The sequence below is a fragment of the Scyliorhinus canicula genome, chromosome 26 (genome assembly GCF_902713615.1).
Source record: "Scyliorhinus canicula chromosome 26, sScyCan1.1, whole genome shotgun sequence".
NCBI lineage: Eukaryota > Metazoa > Chordata > Chondrichthyes > Carcharhiniformes > Scyliorhinidae > Scyliorhinus > Scyliorhinus canicula.
The window spans coordinates 18,791,976-18,817,960 of NC_052171.1; the positions used below are offsets into that span (position 1 = coordinate 18,791,976).

Genomic DNA, 25,985 nt, shown 5'->3' on the forward strand with positions numbered 1-25,985 from the left:
GCCACGTCTCCAGTGGAGCTGTCAATCATCCGGGGAGAGGAGGCAGCCTGGGAGCTGTCAATCAAAGGAGGGGGGGGGCGGGACCCGTCTGCCCGCTCCGCCCCCCCGCGCTCGACGTCGGCTTGACGGGCAGCGGCGCTGGCCAATGGGCGGGCGGGGTGCTGCTGGGCGGGGCGGCGCGGCGGGCCAATGGGAGCGGCGGGGCCCGCCCCGGAGGAGGCCGATGGGCGGGCAGGCAGGCCGCCGCCTCGCAGTCGGCAGAGGAGGAGCGGCGGGGCTGAGGGGAAGGCGTGCGTGTGAGAGGGAGAAGCGGTCAGGATGTGCGGTGAGTGCCCGGGCCGGAGGGAGGGGATGAAGCTGGGCCTCAGGCCGCGGGGGAGTCTTCCCCGATCCGGGGGGGTAAAGTGGGCCACCCCTCCCCCCTCAGCTCCCCAATGGGGCCCACAGCCCCCCCCCCTCTGATAATGGTGAGGGAGGGGGGGCATGTCGTTGTGCCCATGGGTCACGGTGTGATGCCCACGGGGCTCATCGTGGTGCCCATGGGTCACGTCATGGTGCCCACGGGTCACATCGCGGTGCCCATGGGGCCCATCATGGTGCCCACTGGTCACGTCGTGGTGCCAATGGAGCCTGTCGCAGTGCCCATGGGGCCCATCATGGTGCCCACTGGTCACGTCGTGGTGCCAATGGAGCCCATCGCAGTGCCTATGGGGCCGGTTGTGGTGCCCAGGCGGCTCGCCGCGGTGCCCACGGGGCTTGTCAAGACCCCCGCAGTTATGCCGGGGCTGGCGCCATGTTGGCACGTCATAGTTCACCGTGGCACCAGGTTCAGGGCAAGGGGGGCTGGCCGTGCCGGGGGACGGTGGGACAATGGGACACAGGCACCAGTGGTTGCGTTGCCTGCCTAGATACTGTGGTTGAACTGACGATAGTTTTTGATGCCGTTGTGGTATAGATGAGGGGCAGCACGTTGGCGCAGTGGGTTAGCACTGCTGCCTCACGGCGCCGAGGTCCCAGTTTCGATCCCGGCTCTTGGTCACTGTCCGTGTGGAGTTTGCACATTCTCCCCGTGTTTGCATGGGTTTTGTCCCCACAACCCAAAAGATGCAGCTCAGGTGGATTGGCCACGCTAAATGAAATGAAATGAAATGAAAATTGCTTATTGTCACGAGTAGGCTTCAATGAAGTTACTGTGAAAAGCCCCTAGTCGCCATATTCCGGCGCCTGTCCGGGGAGGCTGTTACGGGAATCGAACCGTGCTGCTGGCCTGCTTGGTCTGCTTTAAAAGCCAGCGATTTAGCTCGGTGAGCTAAACCAGCCCCTTAATTGGTAAAAAAACAAATTGGGTACTCTAAAATTAAAAGATAAATTGTGATCCAGATGTGACAATATTAGTGGTGCACGTTCTGATGCTCTTTGCAGTACTCTGATACTAGCCGTGATGCAAATGTTTTCTCCTGGGACTTGCCATGGCGGTGACTGTGATGCCAGCCATGACAGTATTTGTGGTGGTCACTGGAAAGGTTGTCTGTGATTCTTGCTGAGACATTTAGCCAACCTGACTGTGAACCTTTATTTATTAAGTCATTGACAAAATGTGGCATGGCTGTTGAAGGCAGCATTTATTGCTCCTCCCGAATTGCCATTGCTAGGGTGGTGATAAGCTATCTCATATGGAGGCCAGAGCAGTGGATTTCCGTCTATCGAAAGGACAGAATAGGTTTTTACAGCGAACCCATAGTTTTGTGGTCAAAGTTACTAGGGTCAGCTTTTTATTACATGCTTTATTTAAGTCAATTAAAAATTCTCCAGCTGCCGCAGTGGGGTTTGAACCCATGTATAGAGCATAGAACATTACATCGCAGTACGGGCCCTTCGGCCCTCGATGTTGCGCCGACCTGTGAAACCATCTGAAGCCTATCTGACCTACACTATTCCATTTTCATCCATATGTCTATCCAGTGACCACTTAAATGCCCTTAAAGTTGGTGAGTCTACTACTGTTGCAGGCAGGGCGTTCCACACCCCTACTACTCTCTGAGTAAAGAAACTGCCTCTGACATCTGTCCTATCTACCACCCCTCTTCCCAAGCCCCCGGGTTACAAGCCACTGGACGAACTCCACTGTTGTGATGTTGTCTGTATCGTCAGGGTGTGAAGCAAACTGCATACCTGTAGTTTACTGCAATGTGCCGACTCCACCTAGACAGGTTCCACCTCGTGTGGCTTGTCCTATGAGCCGGGATTGTCTTTTGATTTCGAAGAACACCCATTCACCATGCTGAATATGGGACTCAACCTGATGGGCTATGTCATGCCCATCCTTGAAACATTGCGTTCACAACTGGGGGAGTGACATTCTCTTCAATGTTTTGACAGTTTTGCAAAAGCCTCCTCACAACAGCCTTTCATCCCTTTGCTGAGCAAGAATCTCTCAGCTCTGACATGAAAAAATACATTTACCCTACCTCCACCACTGCTCTCTGGGGAAGGAAGTTCAATAGACTAGCTACCCTCCGAGAAACTAAATTCTCCTCCTCTCAATGGGCAACCCCTTATTGTAAAATGATCCCTTGTTCTAGATTCTCCCCCGTGGGAAAACATCTGCTTCACATCCACCCTGTCAAGCCTCCTAACGATCTCATATGTTTCAATAAAGTTTCCTCTTACTCCTGTAAACTCTAGTGGATCTAAGCCTGGCCCCTCCAATCTTTCCTCATCAGACAACCCGGCCGTTAGAACATAGAACAGTACAGCACAGAACAGGCCCTTCGGCCCTTGATGTTGTGCCGAGCAATGATCACCCTACCCAAACCCACCCTACCCTAACAACTCTCTCTCTCTCTCTCTCTCTCTCTCTCTCTCTCTCTCTCTCTCTCTTCCCCCCCCCCCCCAAACCTTACTATTAGGACACTACGGGCAATTTAGCATGGCCAATCCAACTAACCCGCACATCTTTGGACTGTGGGAGGAAACCGGAGCACCCGGAGGAAACCCACGCACACGGGGAGGATGTGCAGACTCCACACAGACAGTGACCCAGCCGGGAATCGAACCTGGGACCCTGGAGCTGTGAAGCATTTATGCTAACCACCATGCTACCGCGCTGCCCTGTTCCAGCGGTTAGAGCAGTAATTCGAAGGCGAGTGCTGTCACATGCAAGCCGCCCAGACCACGAGCTGAAGAGTGGGGTTGGGGCTTGATTTCTCCTCGTCAGACACACAATGGGCCTGCTGTAAATTTGATGTGTTCTGAAACCTTGACCGTCAGAAGGAACTTGAGTCATCTGTCTGAGTTTTGCTGACTCATCGATCGGTGGAAACAACCGACCACTGTTTCCCCCATCTCAGACTGACGATCTGGCCGTTTTCGGCAGCTCGATAGGAGTGCCGTTTTGGGTGCAAGAATTTAAGTAAATGGCTGCCCATCTGGCAAGCTGGAAACAAACATGCTTCAGAGCTTGGCATGGTTAAAACCTTGCTCCCTCGTCGAGGAGATCAGAAATGTGAATGCTGATCCCATTTTCCTCACTCTTGTCTCAGCCATGATTGGTGGAATGCTGTCATGGTGGAGTCACGGCACAATGAGATTTTGTACGGGGTGCGAACTCGGGTTTGGCAGTGTATCCAGCTCCCTGGTGATTAACCAACAGATTAATCCTCAGTCTCTCCTCATCAGAAAGACATTTCCTGAGTATGGGAGGATGCTCCAAACTGAAGAAATCGGAAAACCAAACTCCCCCCAAAAAAAGCGACGAGTGGGACGCAGAAATCCTGACCCAAGCTCATCCATTTCGATCTCGTTCTCTCCCCCCCAGGTTTGCACGATGCTTTGTACTGATGGGTGTCTCACCATCAGGAGCTGAATCGCTTTTCCATTTTGAGCCGCTCGTACCGTCATCTCGCAGCTTAAGCTGAGGAATGGTGGTCAGGTATTCCCTTGCTCATTGCTGTCAAAGACCCCCAGTGTCGCCCTCAAACAATGCTCCATTGAGTTCCGAGCAAAACTCCCAGCTCTTTCCCCGAAATAGTACCTCAGCGCTTCCAAACACCAGCCGGGGCTCTGTGGATCAAATCACAGTTTCAGTGTCAGGTGAAAGAGAGTTTTTGGGTTTTTGGCCCAATTCCACCAGGAAATGGGTCAAGACTGCCCAGTTGTGCCAGCCAGCAGACAGATGAAACTTTCAGCTTGTTCATGTGGCCCGCATTCAAACTGTGGTCCCCGACGTGAAAGCACAGAGTGCTAATTCATCATTTGGTGCAGTCAGCCCCAGCACTGCTGAACATTTTCAGTCTGCCCTAATGTCGCCCTCGAGAATGTGGGTGAGGCAGCTGAATCGCACACAGAAGTACACCACCTTTCATTCGTGGGCTGTTCAGAATTCTGCCTGGTAATCGTAAACCTGTTGTTTGAGTGTGCGCGGAAAACCGATCCCTTTCAGCTCATTAATAATGCTCCTCTGATTATCGCCAGAGTCAGACTTATCATTATCATTTCTCTTTTGATTGCTGAGTCCTTTTCTCTTCAGTCTGCGCTGACTTTGTTTCATTCCCACTATCTCTTGGTGGAACAGAACGTTGTGGTTCTTGTAAAAAAGGAGCATTCACGTTTTCAGTAAAAACAGAAAGTGCTGGACAAACTCAGTGTCTGGCAGCGTGTATGGAGTGAGAGACAGAGTTAACGTTTTGGGTCGGTATGACTCTTGTTCAGTTCTGTAAACGAGCCAGAGAGACTCGAATCCCAACTCTGCTTCTCTCTCCCTCTCCGCTGATGCTGCCCGACCTGCTGAGCCTATCCAGCACTTTCTGTTTTTATTTCAGCTTTCCAGCACCTGCAGGATTTTGCTTTGATCAGGTGCCAGGGCCGGAGTAGGTTTCAGAAACGGAATCGAGGTCAGCGGCTGTCTGATATCAAACACGAGATGGAGACTGGCAGGTGGCAACAGAAATAATTCAAGGTGGGGTGGGGGACAGAGTTCCGTTCTGATGTTGAGTGGAGGAATCTAGGAAGTGTCTAACCAGAAGGGGAGGTTCTACACCGCCCGCTTGGGCTGGGCTTCACCACAACGTTGTCAAAGGCCGAGAAGTACGGGCTTGAGAGCCAAGATGTTGAACTGAAATGGCAAGTGACTGGAAGGTGTTCCGCAAAGTGGTCACGCACTCTGCGTTTGCCCAGCGTCGAGGCGACCGCTTTGTGAGCAGTGAATACAGTAGACTGAATTGAAAGAAGTACAACTGAATCACTGCAGTGAGGTTAAAGGGCAGGTCTTACACCTCATGCTGTTTGTTGCCTAGGAAAGTGTTGTTACGGGGGTGAGGTGCCAGGGCAGATGGAGAAGCAGAACAGGGTGTCGGGGAGTGAACAGCCCTTCGGCATGCCGACAGGGGAGAGGGGTGGAGGCGTTTGGTGACAGAATGGTGCTGAATCACGTGGAAATGTTGGAGGGTGGCCCTTTGAATACGGAGGCTGGTCGAGTGCAAAGCGACGATGAGGTGAAACCCTCTGGTGGTTCTGGGAGGGTAGGGGAAAGGGGTGAGAGCACAAGTGTGGGAAATGGGTCAGGCACGGCTGAGGGCCCTTTCAACCACAGTGTTGGGGGGGAGCATCTTCAGGTGGGGAAAATATTCTTTTGACCTGTCTTCACAATCTTCAATTGAGGTTTTTCCTGTCACTGTTTCTCGTTATCTTGTCCAGAGAAGGTAAAGAGGCTGACAGCGATTTGAGGGCTTTCACATGATGAAAGGTTTTGATAGGGCAAAGACAGGGTCGAGTTTCCACTTGTGTGGAAGTGTAAAGCTGCTGCTTTAAGAGAAGAGGAGTACACAGAAATCCAGTGAGGTGTTAAGAAGGGTCTCCTTTGCCCAGAGCGGTGAGAATGTGGAACTCGCGACCACAGGGAGCGTCAAACTCATTGCCCTGGTACGTTTTAGGGGGAGTCACTAAACACAGGAGGGAGCACGGAATGGGGGGTTCAATGTGGAAGGGTAGGAGAAGGCTTGTGACGAACAGCACCAGACCGGTTGAGCTGACTGATCTGTTCCTTTGCTGCGTAACTGGTATAATAGTTTTGCCTTCACTGGTGAAGTTACGCAGTGACTGTGAGACCCGATCAAATCAGTCTCTGGCTGAGCAAATTCAAAACGTGGAGGCAGGGGTCAACCTTCGGGAGCATTACTTTTGGCACTGATTTCACAGTCCGGACACTCTGTTCTGCAGGAAAGACCGAGAGTTTGTGGAGCACTTGGTCCTTGTTGCAAGGCCAAGGGACTGAAAGCGCAACTGATCAACACTGCGTCGACAGGAATATTTCTGTCGCTGGATGTTGCTAGATTGAGAGAATCGCATTGCACCAAATTTTATTTTGGAAAAACAATATCAACAAATTAATTGCCGGGAAAATTTGCACCGGGACATAGCCTGTTTCTGATGGACAGTACAGAAGCAGAGTGGCATTCTGATTGACACGAGCACCAAATCAGTATCTGGGGAATTGGGACAAGCAGAGAATCTATTGTTGTCTTCAGCCCTTGCCTCAAACTCTTGAGCCCTAGCCATTGACTTGATGCCTGACTCTGGCAACAGTCTGAATCCAAATCAGACCGTTATCAGCCTTGGCGTGATACCAGATGCCAAGTTGAGTTCTGACCACACTTTTAAGGACTTCAGAAAACTGCGACTTCCACCTCTGTAACATTGATCAGCTCTGCTCCACCTCGCCTCAGCTCACCTTCTGCTGAAATCCTCCCTTGCTGCCTCTCGACTCCGACACTCTGGAGGCCAGCCTATCATCTTCCACCTTGAACTTATCCAAAACCTTGTTGCCCGGCTCATAACTCTGACCACGTCCTCTCCTTCCATCCATCCTTGCACTCACTCACCCACGGTGACCTCTTGTGCACAAACACCTCAGTTTCTAAATTCTTATCCTTGCATTCAATTCTCCGCAGAGCTTTGCTGCACCCTATCTGTAACCTCCTCCAGCTTCAAAGCCTTCTGATATCCCTGTGCTCCTCTAACTGCCCCCTTGCGTATCTCTGATTTTAATCACTCCAGCATCAGCAGCCGTGCCTCGGTCCTGAACTGTGGACTTCCCTGTTCTCCACCTGCTTCACCTCTTTTTTTTTAAGGCTCCCTAAAATCGGCCCACGTTTTTTGTAGAATATCTCCTCGTGTGTCTGGGTGTCCACTTCTGTTTGCTCGTGTCAGTGGTATGTCAGTTATGCTGTTGAGATGGGGCATTTTTTATTAAGTACACTGAACACATGAAAAGAGAGACCGCTGGGACAAAGGCGTTGATGGGTGGAAAGCAGGCATTTGTCATGCTCCATTCCGCAAATCAACCTACTGTCAAGAAAAGTATTGATGTCTGGCTTCAGACTACTTCAACCGGCCTGGGATTGGATTAACAGATAGTCCTCCTGTGAAGTACTTCCTGTGTGGAGTACCTTGGAAGTTAGGTTGAAGTTGCTACATAAATCCAAATAGTTGGTGTGTGAATCTAATGATGCAACTGTGAATTTCAGTTAAATGAAATTAAATCCAGTTTCACCTCGAGTAGAAAGTGGCAATCGTAATGATTCGGTCACCATCCCGTTCCTGAGATCTTTTCCATATTCACCCAATCCTTCATGTCCATTGCTGATGAAAAATTTAGACCTGAATCGCTGACTCTAATTTCTGTCTTGCATTGTCGATTGTCCAGCTAAGTATTTTCTGCCGATTCAAAAAAAAAATCCCTGAACACTTGAAAATATTTTATCGAAATTAAATATAAACCCCTCCTTTCGATATTGGAGGGTGCAAAAAAAGTGTGATTCCTTTGCTGGACGTGTTGGAAACAACCCAGAATTTGGAATCTCCGAAGTGAATTTCCAGCTCAAAGCATTGGGCTTCATAGTGTGTGAATTGTACGACTGGTTTTTGTCTCTGTATGATGTGCAGTTGCAACAGAGAGATTAAATGTGCTGCTGATTAGATAGGGAGAACTCCAGAACATTTTTACTTTCAGAGCTGGGCTCCTTGTTTTTCTTCCCAAGCCTTGCCTTCACCGGGTGGCAGAAAATCCAGCAGTCTCTTCAAGGACTTGCTTGGCAGAGGGGCGCGCCAAAGTCCAGCCGGTGCCTCCCCGGTCAAAAGCCACCCAGTGTCTCTCGAGCACCGGCTGTTGCCAAGCCTCTGCAGCGTGACTGGGAGTGGAGGGTGGCTGCCAACACGTGGCAGTAATATTTGTGTCTTGTTCTTCCCCGGGGTCTCCCGAACTCACTGACTGTCGCGTGCGGGCTGTCCCAGAGCTGGAACCACAACTGAGGCACAATGTACCGATCTGTAAAGCAGACCAGTGGAAACGCCCGGTTCGCTTCTACTTGAAATAAACTCCAGGCATTAAGTCCAAGGATTAGGCAGAATCCTGTGCAGGGGTATTTAATGATTAAAATGAGCACAGTGCCAAGATCTCGATGTTCTACATTGCACAACCAAGAGCAGGATGTACCCCCTGAATTTTTGTTAAACGGCCTCCAAACCTGACAACCATCTCTTGTTTGGTTTGTTTAAAGTTGGGTTTGATATGTTGCATGAGGAATGTGCTTATGACCTGGCTGTTGTGTTGCCGTATCTCTGCCAGAGTCGCCGTTGGCTGCCGGCACACCTATTGTTCAGCAATAAAAGAGTGCTGGAGTCGATGGAATGCGCTGAAATTCCAATTGTGCAATGCTGGTTGTAATTATTAATGTTTTATATTGGAATCTTGTGTGCATGGTGCAAATTTCTCGAGATGGGCTGCTTGACGAAGTGACAAAAGTCAGTGACGAAAGACTGAGTCAGTTCCCTGACCTGAAGGTGAGGTCAGGTGATTTCGCCTCGGGCCGTCGAACACGGTCAAGGCTGATTTCGGGAGATCCTCGAGCCACAAGGGATTTGGGGGTTTGTGGGCAGCAGGCAGGAAAGTAGTGCTGAGGCCACATTCGGATCTTCTTGAGTGGGCACAGCAGGCTCAAATGACCTGATTCTGCTCCTGTTTGAAATTTTTTTAAATACGCAGCTTGTTACACTTGGTACGCTTCGACAGACGACCGGACTCTGGAATGTACCGGGGGTGGTGACAGCAGAGGGGATGAACCCAGAGCTTCAGCAGACTGAGTGTGAGACTGGAGACGAGTGCGCTGCAGAGAGCAGCAGCCATCACGGGGACCTCCACATAATGGTTTCATCCACTGTTAGCAGTGATCAGGGTTTCTGTTCTTCTATGCAAGAGAATAAGTCACACTGAAAAGTTACTTGGCACAGAAGCATGTGTCTGTGATTTTAAAAAGGGAAACTGGTGGGGATAATAATAACCTTTTATTGTCACAAGTATGAAGTTACTGTGAAAAGCCCCTCGTCGCACATTCTGGCGCGTGTTTGGGTAAGCTGGTAAGGGAATTGAACCTGCGCTGCTGGCCTGGTTCTGCATCACAAACCAGCTGTCTAACCCACTGAGCTGAACAAGACAGGCAGAATCAAGACAGATTATGCAATTGGGTAGAAATGCACCCTTGGACAGAGATGTGTACACTGCAAAAAATAATTTAATTTGTGCAGTTTCGGCGCTGACATTGTCGATATGCGAGAAATGATGAGGTGTGATGAATCAAGAGAGCGATACCTGACCGACGAGGCTTCCTTCGGTTTGTTGGTTCAGCTTCAAAGCTGAGCGAAAGAGGCCCTTCATGCCCGCCGTGAGTAACAGTGTGGCAGTGTGGAATTTTGAGAATGTCAGCCTGACTGTGGAAGGCACTCTTGAGGTTCATTTCTGAGGAGCAGTTTTATTTTTCCTGAACCCTTGGAAGTTTCAGTACACCGTCACGTTACTGGAAATTGGCACAAGTCTGGCTGAACTGTGCAAAAATAATAATGTGTCAATATCTTGAATGCCTCCCTGATATTTCATGTTCTGCCGTTATTTTTCGTTCATAGAAACTAACTTGCGCAGGGAAGGAATGTTGATTTTTTTTGTACTTGGCCCCTTTCAACACCAGTCCCCTCTCTTCCTGCTCGATCGGCACTTGAGAACAGGAGATTGAGATGTTCCCTTGTGTTTTCTGTTTGCAGGAATCTTTGCGTACCTGAACTACCACGTCCCTCGGACCAGGAGGGAGATCCTGGAAACTCTCATTAAGGGACTTCAGCGTCTCGAGTACAGAGGATACGACTCTGCTGGCAAGTGCACAGATTTTGGTTTCCTTGCTGGGAGGGGAGGAGGGAAGAGAGTTGCGAAGTTGGCCACGTGCACCTGCCCTCTGGCAATCCTGGGAGCCCGGGCTGTCTGCGTCAGAGTGACATTGCTGTGGGATCATATAATCAGCCCCCAGCCGTTGTAGGAGAACAAGGTATTATTGAAACTTGCTTCTGCAACCCAATCAATCAGAAAACGCCTGGGCAATAAAGATTTATTTACAAATTTCAACATCCGAACACGTGAAGCTCTCTTGGTGGGGGGAGAGGGAGGCGGTCCACAGTGAATGCTTTCTACTTTTAATGCTTCTAATTTTTATTTTTGCGCATCCCTTCCCTCCAGTTTCATAGAAGAAAACATTCAAAAATGTCAGATTGTTTTTGTTTTCAAAAATGAACTTGGCCATTCCGCTGTCCGCAACACTCCCCGGGTGATCTTGGCTGACGTGGGGCACCTTTGAACATAGAACATAGTGCAGAAGGAGGCCATTCGGCCCACCGAGTCTGAACTGACCCACTTGAGCCCTCACTCGTATTACCCTGAACCCAATAACCCCTCCTAACCTTTTTGGTCACTAAGGGCAATTTATCATGGCCAATCCACCAAACCTGCACGTCTTTGGACTGTGGGAGGAAGCCGGAGCCCCCGGAGGAAACCCACGCGGACACTGGGAGAACGTGCAGACTCTGCACAGACAGTGACCCAGTGGGGAATCGAACCTGGGACCCTGCTGCTGCAAAGCCACAGTGCTATCCACTTGTGCTACCATGCTTTGAGGGGGACTTCAGAATCAGTGGCGAGAGAGAGAGGGGGGGGGTGAAGAGAACGAGACTTCTTGAGTTCTTCAAATCGTAAATTACCATTTGCTTCTTGTCCTTCAGACTCTACTGCTTTCGAGTTTCTGTTCTGTCGATTTCTCCAACGTATTCCTGTTTTTCCTTCCCCTTCCAGGTGTTGGGATCGATGGTGGAAATGACAAGAACTGGGAAAACAATGCTCGCCAAATACATCTGATCAAGAAGAGCGGCAAGGTCAAAGCGTTGGAAGACGAAATTGAAAGTAGGTGTTTGGGTGCGTTGACGGGCAGCTCGCTCAGTGGCGGCTTGATCTGCACAAAACTGCGTCTGGCCGGTGTAGTGAGCAGCGAGGAATGGTTATTCCCTGCTTGACCACAGGATCAGCCCAAACAGTTCACTGGCTAAACCCGTCGGAAGACTTGGTTGATTTAGGTTGTCAGTTACTTATCCTCAGTGCCATCCTATCTGATTGTCTTCCTATTTCTTCTGAAGTGGGTCTCTCTGTCCAGCCCTTTTCACATGGACATTTGTCGAGACAATCCCGGGCTAACCTGGTGGCCCATTCTTAACAGCTAGTGCGCAGCAGCATTGGCTGAAGTCTGGGGGCAGTGCCTGCCTGCTCGTAGGAGTTAGAAAATGACTCCCAAGACGAAGGCGAGATGTTAAACGTTCCTGCTGTTTGGTAAACTCTCATACGTGCATATTGGCGGAAGGAGTCAAAGGTGTTTGAGCTGATGCATATACAGTTTGGTGCCGGAGTTGCCATAATTCTGCACGACTTTCTGGTACTGAGAAAGAAGAATGGGATATGATCCTGAAAGGATGCTTCCCCCTTGTGGGAGAGACGAGAACTAGTTTAAAAATAAAGGGATCTCCCGTTTAAGACGGCGATGACGCAATGTTTCCTCGCGGAGGGGTGTGGGTCTTTGGGACTCTCTTTCCCCCAGAGAGCGGTGGAGGCAGGATCATTGACCATATTTAAGCCTGAGGTCGAGTGATGGAATGTTTAAGGATACAGGTGGGAGGCGGACTGCGGAGTTGAGGCCATCACTCTGTGTGGAGTCTGCACGTCCTCCCCGTGTGTGCGTGGGTTTCCTCCGGGTGCTCCGGTTTCCTCCCACAGTCCAAAGATGTGCGGGTTAGGTGGATTGGCCATGCTAAATTGCCCATAGTGTAAGGTTAATGGGGGGATTGTTGGGTTATGGGTATGTGGGTTTAAGTAGGGTGATCATTGTTCGGCACAACATCGAGGGCCGAAGGGCCTGTTCTGTGCTGTACGGTTCTATGTTCTATAATCAGGTCAGTCGCGACCTTACTGAACGGTGGAGCAGACTCGAGGGACAATGGTCTCCTCCGGCACATGACTCATGATGTTACTGAACCACACGTGACAACAGCAATAGACTTGAAAAGTACTTCATTGTCTGTCAAGTGCTTTGAAATACCCAGTGTTGCGAAAAGCTGTCTTGAGTGCAAGTCTCTGGATTTCTTTACTTTCATACGGAGTGAAGAACATAGAACATACAGTGCAGGAGGCCATTCGGTCCATCGAGTCTGCACCGACCCACTTAAACCCTCACTTCCACCCCATTCCCGTAACCCAATGACCCCTCCTAACCTTTTTGGTCACTAATGCAATTTATCATGGCCAATCCACCTAACCTGCACGACTTTGGACTGTGGGAGGAAACCGGAGCACCTGGAGGAAACCCACGCAAACACGGGGAGAACATGCAGACTCTGCACAGACAGTGACCCAGCGGGGACTCGAACCTGGGACCCCAGCGCTGTGAAGCCACAGTGCTATCCACTTATGCTACCGTGCAGCCCAGTGAAGAGGAATCACAATGAACTCCCCAGTATCTGTTGAGTCACCTTGTTGCTAATTGTAGTTTCCAGGGAGGGGTGCAAGAAATGGCCCTCGGCTGCCTTTCCCGATTAACGAGTGAGTCCCGGCAGAAACCGTCAATGTGTGGATACCAGATAAGGGTAGGATCTGTCCCGGGGTTTAAATCTGTGATGAATTTAATTGCAATGATGAGGCACAGTAGAATTGTACACGCACAAGGTATCGAAGAACTGCTGCCGGCTGCATCTCTGACAGGAAGCAATCAAATTGGGATGCGATTCAGATATTAAAAAGTTTAATTGCCAAAATAAATATTCTCATTATAAAGTGAGGAACTTGAGTAGATTATTTCCCGAAGCATTTCGCCTGAAAGCCAGGATAGCAGGTGCACCAGCTGATTGCAGGCATGACAAAGCAGGAAACAGAAATAAGTTGAGATGCAGGGATAACTTGAAATGATCGAGGCAGGAATCTGATGAAAGGATTCACACGACAATGCATACGACATACGTAAAGTTTACATCTTGCATAAATCTTATCCTGCGTTGAGAACTCCGCTTTAAGTACAAGAATGACGTTTTCCCCCATCTCTCTTTCCCAGTTGTGTATCCCGACAAGATCAAGTGGACAGAAAGGCAGGAGACTTGGGGTGGCATGCTACGATTCTGAGACTTAACTCTTGGCGTACCCTGGAGTGGGCGCGTCAACATGAGTCAGAAAGACAGCTTCAGAATATACCCGGGGGTTGGGAGTTGAGGCGAAAGTGGGTAAAGGGAGTAATAGCAGAAATGCTGGAAATAGTCAGCAGATCTGGCAGCGACCCCGAAGAGAAAAACGGAGTTAACATTGCAGGTCACGACAATGGTTAAAAGGAGCATTTTTACTGTCAGAATAATGCAGCACAGAAGGAGGTCATTGTGGCCATCGACTCTTGTCCCACTTTCCAATAATTTGTCCTTCACGTATAGAGGCAAACTTCAGAAAGAATTTGCTCAAGTACAGAGCAGTGAACATTTGAAATGGCCACCTAGGTTGTTCAGTGAAAGCCAGAGTCTTGGAAATTTCCAAACTTCACCAACTCATTGGGTTGCATGTTTTCCTGTTTTTAGATGGATCAGCTGAATATCTTGCATGTCGATTTTGTGAATGTGGATTGAAAATTCGCTGCTCGGAAGCACGAGAGCAGGATTGGGGAAACTGACAAACCATCTCGAACCCATGTTCCCCACTCCCATTCCCAATGCTGTGGTGGATTGTCCCATTGTTGTTCCTGCCCACTGCTATTAATCATATTCAAGGCACATCAGTGCTTTTTATTATGCAGATAATAACCTTTATTATTGTCACAAGTCGGCTTACATTAACACTGCAATGAAGTTACTGTGAAAAGCCCCGAGTCGCCACATTCCAGCGCCTGTTCGGGTTCACAGAGGGAGAATTCAGAATGTCCAATTCACCCAACAGCACGTCTTTCGGGACTTGTGCGAGGAAACCGGAGCACCCGGAGGAAACCCACGCAGACACGGGGATAACGTGCAGACTCCACCCACACAGTGACCCAAGCCGGGAATCGAACCTGGCACCCTGGAGCTGTGAAGCGACAGTGCTAACCACTGTACTACCGTGCCGCCATCAAACCTAACGAATATCAAAATAAAGTTTAGACCATGCAGAGCTCCTGGTAAAAGTTCAATACCTGATAGACCCATAATTGACTGATGGAGCCGATGAAATTGCAGATTGTCCGGCATGATAAGAGATCTCTTTGAAACACAAAATATCTCTGAATCTGGCAGAGAATGCTCTCCACTGCAGAGTAACCAACCTGGCTGGGTTGAGACGCAGTTTAGTCAGAACTAATCTTCAGTAGCCCTGCTGAGCAATGAGTCATCAATGCAGATTACATTTGACCATAAATCGCAGATAAGCATTCAGAATGCCTCCTGCAGTTTGTATTCCCGAAAGGGGAGAGGCCCCTGCCCTGAACATCTATGTATGTCTCTTCCTCAAACCTGTTTATACTGAAGCGGGCCGTATTCCTTCTCCCTCTCACGGTGGTCAAAACAGAGGCTTTGAGGCTGCTAACATTTTGGCTTTCTGAGGATCAGCAGCCGATGATATGTGCAGGAAATAGCTGTCAATGATCTTGACTGTCGCAATGCCTCGTCTTTTCCAGAGCAAGATTCCATAGATTTTGACATTGATTTCGAAGTGCACCTCGGCATCGCGCACACACGTTGGGCAACCCACGGAGTCCCGAGTTCTGTCAACAGCCACCCACATCGGTCTGACAAGAACAATGGTAGGTTTTTTGGCACGTTTGGTCAATAGTCTTTTTGGGGGACGCTGTTGCGAGAGCTAACGTGAGAGGCTTGGGAAAATGGCAAGATATGGATTTGCCTCGGTTTCTCTTTTCAAGTCACGAAAGCGAACCGTTTCTGTGTCTTGGCGAGAGAAGACTCCCTATTGAGACCCAGAGCCACTCCGTAAGGACGGATCGTCCTTCTCCATCGATGTGGTTAACGGAGACTCAACAAGTTTTTCTGTCCCTTCAAACCATGTTCCATATTAACGTCAGTGCTCCGAAGACTTGGTGCAGACCGGGAGCTGCGTCCAACGTGACACATGGCCAGCTCTGATTTTCCTCTGATACTGGCCAATTCTCATTTGGGGGGGAAATGTCTTTCGTCGTAAATCATGCGATGTTTAATTTGGGTAATGTTCGACTTATGATTTCTTGTTCAGCAGTTGACATCATTTCACAAAACAGTTCTTGGTTTCAATTGAAAACATTCACATTCACCTCTCCCCAATTCAGCTACTCCTATCTGATTTTCACCATCCTGTGTGAAGTCATGAACCGTAAAGCTCTCATGTCCTCTTGAGAAGAAGGTAGAAGTGGTTGGTGTCCAGCTCTCCTAGCCGTATAATACCAGTGTCAAAAGATACACTGAATTTGGAGTTTGCACAGTGCATGTTCCCACAGAATAGCCAAGAATGTGTGGTTCCAAGCACAAAAACGAAGCAAGTAGTCACCTGCAGCAATTGGTAATAGAAGAGCAGGGGTAGGATGTTAAGCTTCTTGAGCCTGTTGGATTGTTCAGTGAAATCAATCTTGATTTGTATCTCAACTTCACCCTATTTGACTTGCCTCCACGTCCATTGGTAAACTTGGCTAGTGACAATCAATTGCCCTCAGGTTTGAAGTGATCAGCTGAGCGAGCATCTGTTGCTTGCAGTGGGAGAGCTTTCCGCACACTGATCCCCCTCTGTTTGAAGACCCGTTCCTTAATTTACCTCCCAAAATACCTGTTCCCTTTTCGCAGACAACCCTCCAGCCCCCGGAAAAATTGTTCATCTTTACCTACCCTATCAATTGCTTTCAAAATGGTAAAATGCCTCAGTCAGTTCGCCATTTAAATTTGAATATTCCAGGGAAAGCTATCCTAGTTTATGTCATGATAAAAATTCCTTTTCCGGGTACTGCAGCCAGAACTGCACGGAGCACTCGAGTTGCGGTCTAACCAACACTTGAGCAAAACCTCCGCGCTTTTATGTCCCAGTCCACTGGTTATGAAGTCTAACTTTCCATTCATCGCTGCATTTTAGCTGAGATGTGCATGACCCCCTTCAATCTCTTCGGACTGTTCCTTTTGGTTTCTGAAAAATTAAGCAATACTTGGATCTACCCCTTTTTTTGGGTCTGAAGTTGGCCGTGTTGAAGTCCATCTGCCACAGTTCTGTCTTCTCGCTGAATTAGCCGTGGTCTCTTGGTAATGTTGGGCTGCAATGTCATCAGCTTGACGTGCCCCTTGGGTGTTTTCTGAATAACTCCTAGAGTGAACAGTTGAAGCCCCAGTTCAGATCCTTGGGAGTCATCGCCAGTCATTTCCTTTTATTTTGAGTACACACACTTTTCCCCGCTTTGTGCTCCCATTCAATCCATCGCCTCACCAGGTCAATCTTTTTCCTTCAACTCTTTGAACCCTGATTTTTCTCTCTCTCTCTCTCTCTCTCTCTCCCTCTCTCTCTCTCTCTCCAGCTTCAGTTCCATTGTGTTCAATCCCATCCATTAGTCACCATTTACTCTTTAAATCCATGTTGGCTCTCTCTCATATCATCTGAAATTTCTTGAAATGCTGTGTCACTCTGCCCTTAATTTGATTCCAAGTACTTCCTGCAATAAATGTTTGCCTGGCAGCGCGACAATTTCCTGGTTTCCATCTCAACGTTTCAAAGCAGTTAAGTTGACAGAAATGACTCGTGTTGACGTAATGCTTGTATTCTTTACTTCCAGAGTTCATCGTTATTCACAATGGCATCATTACAAACTACAAGGACCTGAGGAAATTCCTGGTGCGTACACATAGAATTATTACTGAGGGGGCATGGCTTCATTTGTGTTTATCGACTGGGAGCGAGTGTGTGCTCGTTAAGGGGACGGGAGCCCATTGGCCACTTTGCTGAGCCAATAACCCAGAGGCCTGGACTAATGCTGCGGAGACATTTATTCAATCCCCCCCACCCCCCTGAACACCTGCGGCAATTTAAAGTAATGCAACAAAATCATTGAAAATAAATCTGAATTAAGATTGCTGGTGTCAACAAATAATCACAAAACCACCAGATTGTTGTCAAAAAAAACCACCCGGTTTGGAGATGTCCCACAGGGGAGGAAATCTGCCATGCTCGTCCGGCCTGGCTGACATGTGACTCCAGACCCACGGCGGTGCATTTCACTCCTAGCCGACTGTGAAAAAATCCCCCCCCCCCCCCAACCACTTTGACTGTTCCCATTTAACCCAGGTGACTGCTTACATGGGACGAACAATGTCGACCATTTGCCACGGGCACCGACTCCCACGAAAGACACCTTAATTTTCCAAAGACGATTGCCTGGTGTCAATCAGAGTCCTAATCCCCATTGTACATTTGGCCCCTACGTTACACTACATGTTGCAGCAGGGCCCAGATGACTGACCGAGCAGAGAGGGGATTGCCCTGTGATCTTTGTTCCGTCATTGCAGTGCACAGCAGTGACCAGGAAGCTGTGCTTAGTGACTCGTGTCTTAACTTGGGCAAAAAGCCACTGCAAATCTACAGAGATAATTGAGTGCGCGCAGTCTGTTTGCACTGTACACTGTGGGTCGCCGATGATGAGAAATGAAATGAAAAATGACGAGCATTTGTGTCAGCTTCTCCAAAGACCTCTCCCTCTTTCTCACAGGAAAGCAAAGGCTATGAGTTTGAATCGGAGACTGACACGGAATCCATCGCAAAGCTAGTCAAGTACATGTTTGACAACCGCGAGAGCGACGACATCAGCTTCGCCACCCTTGTGGAGAGAGTCATTCAGCAACTGGTAACAGATTAGTCTGCTTTTTAAAATTCTTGTGGTTAGGGAAAGTCAGGTGAAGGAATGCAATAATGGTTTGGATGTAAGGAAGCCAGTCTAACCTAGCCTTCCAGATCTCCCAACAGATTCCTTCCCTGCTTCTCAGACAAATGACCCTCCACCATACTTCCAAATCGGAATTTTTCCCGATCTTTATTTAGCTCTGTTACAATTTTCTGTTTTTACCAACTCCTGCTCTTGCAATGTTCCCCTTTACTTTTTAAACATAGTGCTTTAAAATCACTACGGTCTGTTGATACTTCTCGCGCTTTCTGGCAAACTACGTTCAAATTTTCTTTCCTGCACAGTACTCAAATTTTTAAATACTTACTTCTCTATTCCATCTGTCATTTTCTTTGCCTACTCCCCTCATTGTCTTCTCCACGTCTTATTGTCACTGGTCTACTCTTGCCGGCTGGATCTTCACCGTAAGGGTCGAAGTGGGGATGTTCATCGAGTATCTCGTTTTCAGCCCCATTCGCAACTCCTCAGATACTGAAGCAGTCCTTCTCTATGTGCAGAGTCTGCACGTTCTTCCCGTGCGTGCGTGGGTTTCCTCCGGGGGCTCCGGTTTCCTCCCACAGTCCAAAGATGTGCAGGTTAGGTGGATTGGTCATGCTAAAATTGCCCTTAGTGTCCAAAATTGCCCTTGGTGTTGGGTCGGGTTCCTGAGTTGTGGGGGTGTGAGATTGGGTAGGGTGTTCTTTCGAAGAGCCGGTGCAGACACGATGGGCCAGGTGTCCTCCTTCTGCACTGTAAATTCTATGACTCCCCAAAGCCTGTTCACCATCTACAAGGCACAAGTCATGGTTGTGATGGAGTATTCCCCACTGGCCTGGATGAGTGCAGCTCCAGCAACACTTGAGAAGCTGAACGCCATCCAAGACAAAGCCCCACTTGATTGTCACTCCATCCACCACCTTCAACATTCATTCCCATCTCGTTGAGGAAGCACGGCATCTATAAGATGCACTTTAGCAACTCACCAAGGCTTCAGCAGCATCAACCGAAACCATGGCATCTCCCGCCCAGAAAGACGGGAGCAGCAGACACATGGGGACATCCACCTGCTGGTGTCTCTGTAAATCTCACACCATTGGACTTCTAAATAGTTCAGAGTTCCTTGGTCGTCACAGGGTCAGAGGCTCTTCCGAACTTGGCTTTGGTTGTGTACATGGGCTGCAGTGGTTCAGGAAAGCAGCTCACCTCCACCACCTTCCAAAATCGTCCTTTTATTTTTTTGGAAAATAATTGAGGTGGGGGCTGAAGATGCACGCTGGCTCCTGTTGCCCCGTGCGATTGGCAGTCTCCACACAGGTGCCATCTCCCTTATCACCTGTCACATTCTGCTCACCTAACCCTCAGAACCTTTAGTCTGTCTCCCTGTTTTGCCATTTCACATGAGCGAATAGCTGAGTGCGCTAGGCCATTCGGCCCTTCGAGTATGCGGCATCATTCTTTGAAACTATTTCATACCATCACAGTCACTCATCAGAACTTACCCTTTGCCCACCCACCCAGACTCCACCTTGTGTTGTTACTCTGCCCAGATGCACAATACCTGCTGTAGTATGCTGCTGGCAATGCAATATATATTGTGCAGAGAAGCTCCATACCTAAAGGCACAAAAGGCTAGTGTGCAGGTATAACATGTCATCAGGAAATAGTGGAATGGTATCCTTTATTGTGAGGGGAATCGAATATAAGAGTCGGGAGGTTATCCTTCAATTGTACAGGACACTGGTGAGCCCACATCTGGTGTAGTGTGTACAGTACAGGTCCCTTTTTATTTAAGGAAGGTTGTAAATGGGTTGGAAGCAGCTCCAAGAAGGGTTGCTTGACTAATACCTGGAATAGGAGAGGTGTCTTATCAGGAAAGGTTGGACGGTGTATCTGCTGGAGTTTGGAAGGATGAGAGGCCACTTGATTGAAACATAAAATCCTGAGGGGTATTGACAGGGTTGCTGTTGGGAGGATGTTTCCTCTTGTCGGAGAATCTAGAAGCAGGGGCCACTCTCTCTGTAAAGAAGGAGTCGCTCGTTTAATTGTTTTCTCCGAGGGTGGCGAGTCTCAGGAACTCTATTCCTCAAAAGGGCAGAGGAAACAGAGTCTGTGAATGTTGAGGTAAATAGATTCTTGATGGACAAGGGGATGAAAAGAAATCGGGGGGTTGGCGGGAGGTTCCAGTCAGATCAGCCATGATCTTGTTGAATGGCGGAGCAGGCTCGAGGGGCCGAGTGGCCTGACCCTAATTTCAATGTTTGTCAAACAATGTCCAATGTCATAGATGTCATAGAATTTATAGTGCAGAAGGAGGCCATTCGGCCCATCGAGTCTGCACCGGCTCTTGGAAAGAGCACCCTACCCAAGGTCAACACCTCCACCTTATCTCCATAACTCAGTAACCCCACCCAACACTAAGGGCAATTTTGGACACTAAGGGGAATTTATCATGGCCAATCCACCTAACCTGCACATCTTTGGACTGTGGGAGGAAACCGGAGCACCCGGAGAAAACCCACGCACACACGGGGGGGATGTGCAGACTCCGCACAGACAGTGACCCAAGCCGGAATCGAACCTGGGACCCTGGAGCTGTAAAGCAATTGTGCTGTCCACAATGCTACCGTGCTGCCCAAATGATCGGGGATTTTCTCAAAACTGATTGCAGATAGTTCCTTCCCAAATGGAGAACATCAAATAAATAGAGTAACATCCTGGTGGTTTAAATGTACCACTTATAGCTTTGCAAATTGTCAAACGTGAGTCAGTGTTAGCACTCATCTCTGAAGCTTCAGTGTGAGTTCAAAGAGTACGTCATCTGGGGTGATACTTTCAGTGTGTTACCGAAAGAGGAACACTTCATTCGTAGTCTATTTGGGGAGGTGATAAACCAAAGACCCATCTGCCTGCTAAGGGGAACATGGAAGATAGTAGGACACGTCAGTGAAAAGCAGAGGAACTCTCCTGGTGTCCTTCAGCCAAGAGTAACTCGTCATTCCTCACGGTGCTGGTGGTGGGACCTTGCTATGCATAAATTTGCTGCTGGAGTCTCTCACAAAGTAACATTTATAAATTGTTCGTGATCTATAAATTGCATCGCGACATCCTGTGGATGTGAAAAGATTGACAGAAATGCAACCTCTTTTTTTTTTTCCAGTGGTTGGAAGCCGTTCAGAAAGGGTGAGAGAACAGAGTGGTGGATGTGGATTGTTCTTTTATTTTGCTCCCCAGTCAAGGGGCTTGCTCAAACTCAACAGCCTTCAAGGCACCTGATATTTGTTTCGACTTGAAAATTTGTACGTAGTGTAACATTGCAGCTACGATGGGCGGCACGGTAGCACAGTGGTTAGCACAGTTGCTTCACAGCGCCAGGGTCCCAGGTTCGATTCCCGGCTTGGTTCACTGCCTGTGCACGTTCTCCCCGTGGGTGGGTGGGTTTCCTCCTGGTGCTCCGGCTCCCTCCCACAGTCCAAAGATGTGCAGGTTAGATGGATTGGCCATGCTAAATTGCCCTTGGTGTCCAAAATGATTGGGTGGGGTTACGGGTTAGGGTGTGGGCTTGGGTAAGGTGCTCTTTCCAAAGGTCGGTGCAGACTCGGTGGGCCGAATGGCCTCCCACTGCACTGTAAATTCTATAATTCTATGTTACAAGGTCTTGAGTGTGGTGTGAGCAGGAGCTCTTGAAACCTTAGCGACTGCACAGCAGATGACATGAGCGCTGATTGTACTGCAGTTGCAACAGGCCAAAAGCACGATTGGAAACCAATTATTTCTTTCTGCCTTGCAAGCTATGAAAAGGATATTTGCACTGTCAGTTTCATTGAGCAGGCCAGCTGCTCTGATGTCCATGTGAGTTCATGTTAGGGGCTGTTTAGCTCACTGGGCTAAATCGCTGGCCAAGAGCAAGCCAGCAGCACGGTTCGATTCCCGTAACGGCCTCCCCGAACAGGCGCCGGAATGTGGCGACTAGGGGCTTTTCACAGTAACTTCATTTGAAGCCTACTCGTGACATAGAACATAGAACAGTACAGCACAGAACAGGCCCTTCGGCCCTCAATGTTGTGCCGAGCCACAATCACCCTACTCAAACCGACATATCCACCCTATACCCGTAACCCAACAACCCCCCCCCCCCTTAACCTTACTTTTTATTATGGCAATTTAGCATGGCCAATCCACCTAACCCGCACATCTTTGGACTGTGGGAGGCAACCGGAGCACCCGGAGGAAACCCACGCACACAGGGGGAGGACGTGCAGACTCCACACAGACAGTGACCCAGCCGGGAATCGAACCTGGGACCCTGGAGCTGTGAAGCATTTATGCTAACTACCCTGCTGCCCCCAATAAGCGATTTTCATTTCATATGCTGTACCTTGAATATTTGTCTTGCGCTCACAGCCTGGGTGCACTTAAAGTCTGTGGCGAGTTAATGTATTGGCTTATTATACTGTTGTCAGTCCTTTGAAATATGACAGCAAGAGGAGGCCATTCGGCCCTTCGAACCTGCTCCACCATTCATTATGATCATGGCTGATCAACAGCCTAATCCCGCTTCTCCCCCCCCCCCCCCATATACTTTGATCCCCTTCACCCCAAGTGCTGTATCTAACTGCATCTTGAAAACATGCAATGCTTTGGCCTCAACTGTTTTCTGTGGTAACGAATTCCATAGGCCGACCACTCTCTGGGTGAAGAAATCTCTCCTCATCTTTGTCCTAGATGGTCTACTCTACCCCATATCCTCAGACTGTGACCCCTGGTTCTGGAATCACCACCACCGGGAACATCCTTCTGCACCTACTCTGTCCGATCCTGTTAGAATTTTAGAGGTTTCAATGAGATCCCCTCAGCATGAGGTTTTAATGTGTTGGTAATAAGTTCAGGACATTTTACCTGATGCACTATATCCCCCTCTAGTCTTCACTTATAAAAATTGTGATTCGTGGGTATAAAATATGAATGGTGTTGGAAAGTGCTGACGTGGAAGTAGCCAACACGCACCACAGCAAAAAGAAAATCAGAATTTAATGTAAATTTTCCATGTTACTCTAAGATCTAAGCCAGGGTGCTTCATGACAGCACGGCACTGATCCAGTATCTGGGATTCGTCGCGTATTCCTGAGCGACTTGAACATGCCTCGTCAGCTTTGTGACGAGATTGGAACCCCTCAATTGGAATACTGACCTGACCTGCTCAGAGAGGTTTCCAACTTCCTCCACTTCCTTGGATACTGTGTCTGTCATGCCGTGAGCACAAAGCCTACTTTGTGTAACATTTTTAATACGCAGCACCACCCAAAACCTCCTGCTGAACCTAGTTAGCTCCCCAAGGGACAGGATCATTTGGATTGCATCCTTTGGGCGTTACTCTTTGTCAACTTGGAAGTGCAAAAGTGCAGGGCTGTGTGATTTTAGCCAGTTGCTGTTTTTGGTTTTGATTGAGCTAGATGGTGATGCCTGCTCTTAACCCTGATCCAAGCACATGTTTTTTTTTAATATAGGAAGGTGCATTTGCTCTGGTGTTGAAGAGTATCCATTACCCAGGCGAAGCTGTTTGCACCAGGTATGTAGATTGGAACGTTATGGCCATGCTGTATTTTTCTCTGCTGCTTGAATGTACCAGTAATCCAACCAAATCTGTATATTGCATATTTAGTATTCTCGTTCCTGTTTGGTTGGGGGGGGGGGGGGGGGGGGACATTGGGACTCTGGGGTTCTGGCACAGCTTCTTCACAACAGCGAAAAGCGTTTAAATGTGTTTGACCGGTAGAACGAACGCAATCAGGAGCTGATAAATCCACTGAAAACCTGCTTCACCATTTCTGCTGAAGTGGCCAAGCTGTGGACCTCTGGACTGGAGATTGGAGGACTGGAGCTGGAAAACAAACTGCGAAAAGACAGCTTTCAAAGAAGCAATGCAGCAAATTAAAATCAAAAAATAATGGTTCAGGAGAGATGATAAAGTGGAAGTACACCTGTTGCTGAAAACAGTGATCAGAATATGCTGACTTGATATATCTATGCTCATTAATGTGGCTCATGTTTCCCTCCAAAAGCCGAGTCGAATCATAAAGATGATGATGTTGCTGTTGAATGAGCAGTGGCACGCAGCATGGTATTTTCCTGATCGACGTTCTCTCGAGGGACCAGGGCTTAAAGCAGCTGTGGCCACAGCAATACTTGACACACTCTGATAACCAAGGGCCCAAAACGTAACCTATTGGCAGCAGCTCCTTGCCTTTCCAGGCTGCTGATGACCGACCAGCGTAATTATTGCACAGCATAATCACTTGGTTGCTGAATTTAGAAGGTGTCAATTGCCCAACTCAACGCAGCTTGGCATTGATAGTCAATGTCAAACATTTCTCGGCAATTTCTGAATGGACGGGCAGTGGCCGTTAAAGTCTGTGATGTTGATATGAAGACATTTGGTACACTTTAGGCAAGTTCTTTTTTTTTTCCGTCTTTCAGCAGCAGCCTGTTCTCAAGTGAAGTGGACCCCCCCCTTGCCAGCGCTGACCATGTGATGCACCCAGAGCCCAGAAGTCACACTTGGAACAAATGAAAATAGAGGATTGCAGCTTTGTTGCATGAATTAACTATTGGCTGATGAAAACCTGTGGGTTTTGAAAAGCTTGCATTCCAGCCGAATGATTTAGTTTGTGATTTGGTCTTCACTGGGAGAATGAAGCATTTATTTTTCTGGTTGAGAACATTGACCTCTCTTTTATGCTTCGACTGATTTATTCAAGCGAGTTGACTGTTCCACAGTTCGACTTTGATCATGCCCAGTCTAACTCTTCTCAAAAACATAAAAATCAAACAAAGTATGTTTTTCAATCATGGTTTTGTATTTTTTTTTCTCAAGCACAAATGAATATCGATTGGCAGTTGGTTTATCAACCTCATCAGCAGCTCATTTTGATCTCTGGACAGGTCAGAGCTCGTTGGACAGTCGAGATTAATGTGGCTTTGCAGAAACTTACCTAGTCTGACCTGTTGGCATTGCGTTGGGGCAAAGGAAATGGCAGAATGGTAGGAAAAACCATGCCGTCCTCATTGCCGACTTTTCATCCTCTGTTTGAGCAGCTGATGCCTCCCGTCTCCACCCCCCCTCCTCCCCCCCCCCCCCCTCCTCTCTTTCCCCCCCCCCCCCCCCCCCCCCAAAAACGCCCCCGTCTTTAACTGTTGATCGAATCGACAGTGGAAAAAGACTGCCAAGATTCCAAAAGGTTCTGACGCCCGATTGTGTGAGGCCCCATTTTGTTCAGCCATCGTGGATCCCGTGACACAGTCGCACCTTGTCAGAGTTTCCCCTGTGTCTGTCGTCCTCTGAACCCCCTCCGCCGATATCCCAGGAGCAAATGTCACTTCATAATTCCCTGCCTTCATCAGAACTGAAGCCTTCCTTGAGGCAGTCTACTCACTCGCCCTTTTCTATTGGAGTTTTAATTAATGCTTCAGACATGCATCTGTGCTTAATTAACTAGGCCAATGATGAAAGAGTCTTTGTTTGAATGAAACCTTTGCTCAGTGTTTTTCTTTGGGGTCAACAGGTCAATGGTAAGATTCCAGTTGAAGCCTTGCGTCATTAAAATAGCTTCTCTCTGCGCCTCATTCAGAGGATGCGTACTAATGTTGCTGGAACTATCTGAAGCCACAGCTTGGTGAATGAGGGGCTCGAAGAGTCTCCTTTGCCTAATTTGCCGCTTGAATCATCTCTGT

The 25,985-nt window shown here is 48.5% G+C and overlaps 1 protein-coding gene across 2 annotated transcripts in view; it reads left to right on the forward strand.

Moving 5' to 3' along the window:
- The first annotated feature begins 202 nt into the window (after nucleotides 1-202).
- The window catches only part of gfpt1 (glutamine--fructose-6-phosphate transaminase 1), a 61,339-nt gene continuing 35,556 nt past the window's right edge, over nucleotides 203-25,985 (forward strand). For both annotated transcript variants that reach the window (XM_038785152.1, XM_038785153.1), the window contains exons 1-7: nucleotides 203-325; nucleotides 10,090-10,197; nucleotides 11,165-11,272; nucleotides 15,036-15,161; nucleotides 17,157-17,215; nucleotides 18,087-18,221; nucleotides 23,762-23,823. In XM_038785152.1, coding sequence (XP_038641080.1) covers nucleotides 319-325; nucleotides 10,090-10,197; nucleotides 11,165-11,272; nucleotides 15,036-15,161; nucleotides 17,157-17,215; nucleotides 18,087-18,221; nucleotides 23,762-23,823 — 605 coding nt within the window. In that variant the 5' untranslated portion in view covers nucleotides 203-318. The remainder of the gene's footprint in view (nucleotides 326-10,089; nucleotides 10,198-11,164; nucleotides 11,273-15,035; nucleotides 15,162-17,156; nucleotides 17,216-18,086; nucleotides 18,222-23,761; nucleotides 23,824-25,985) is intronic.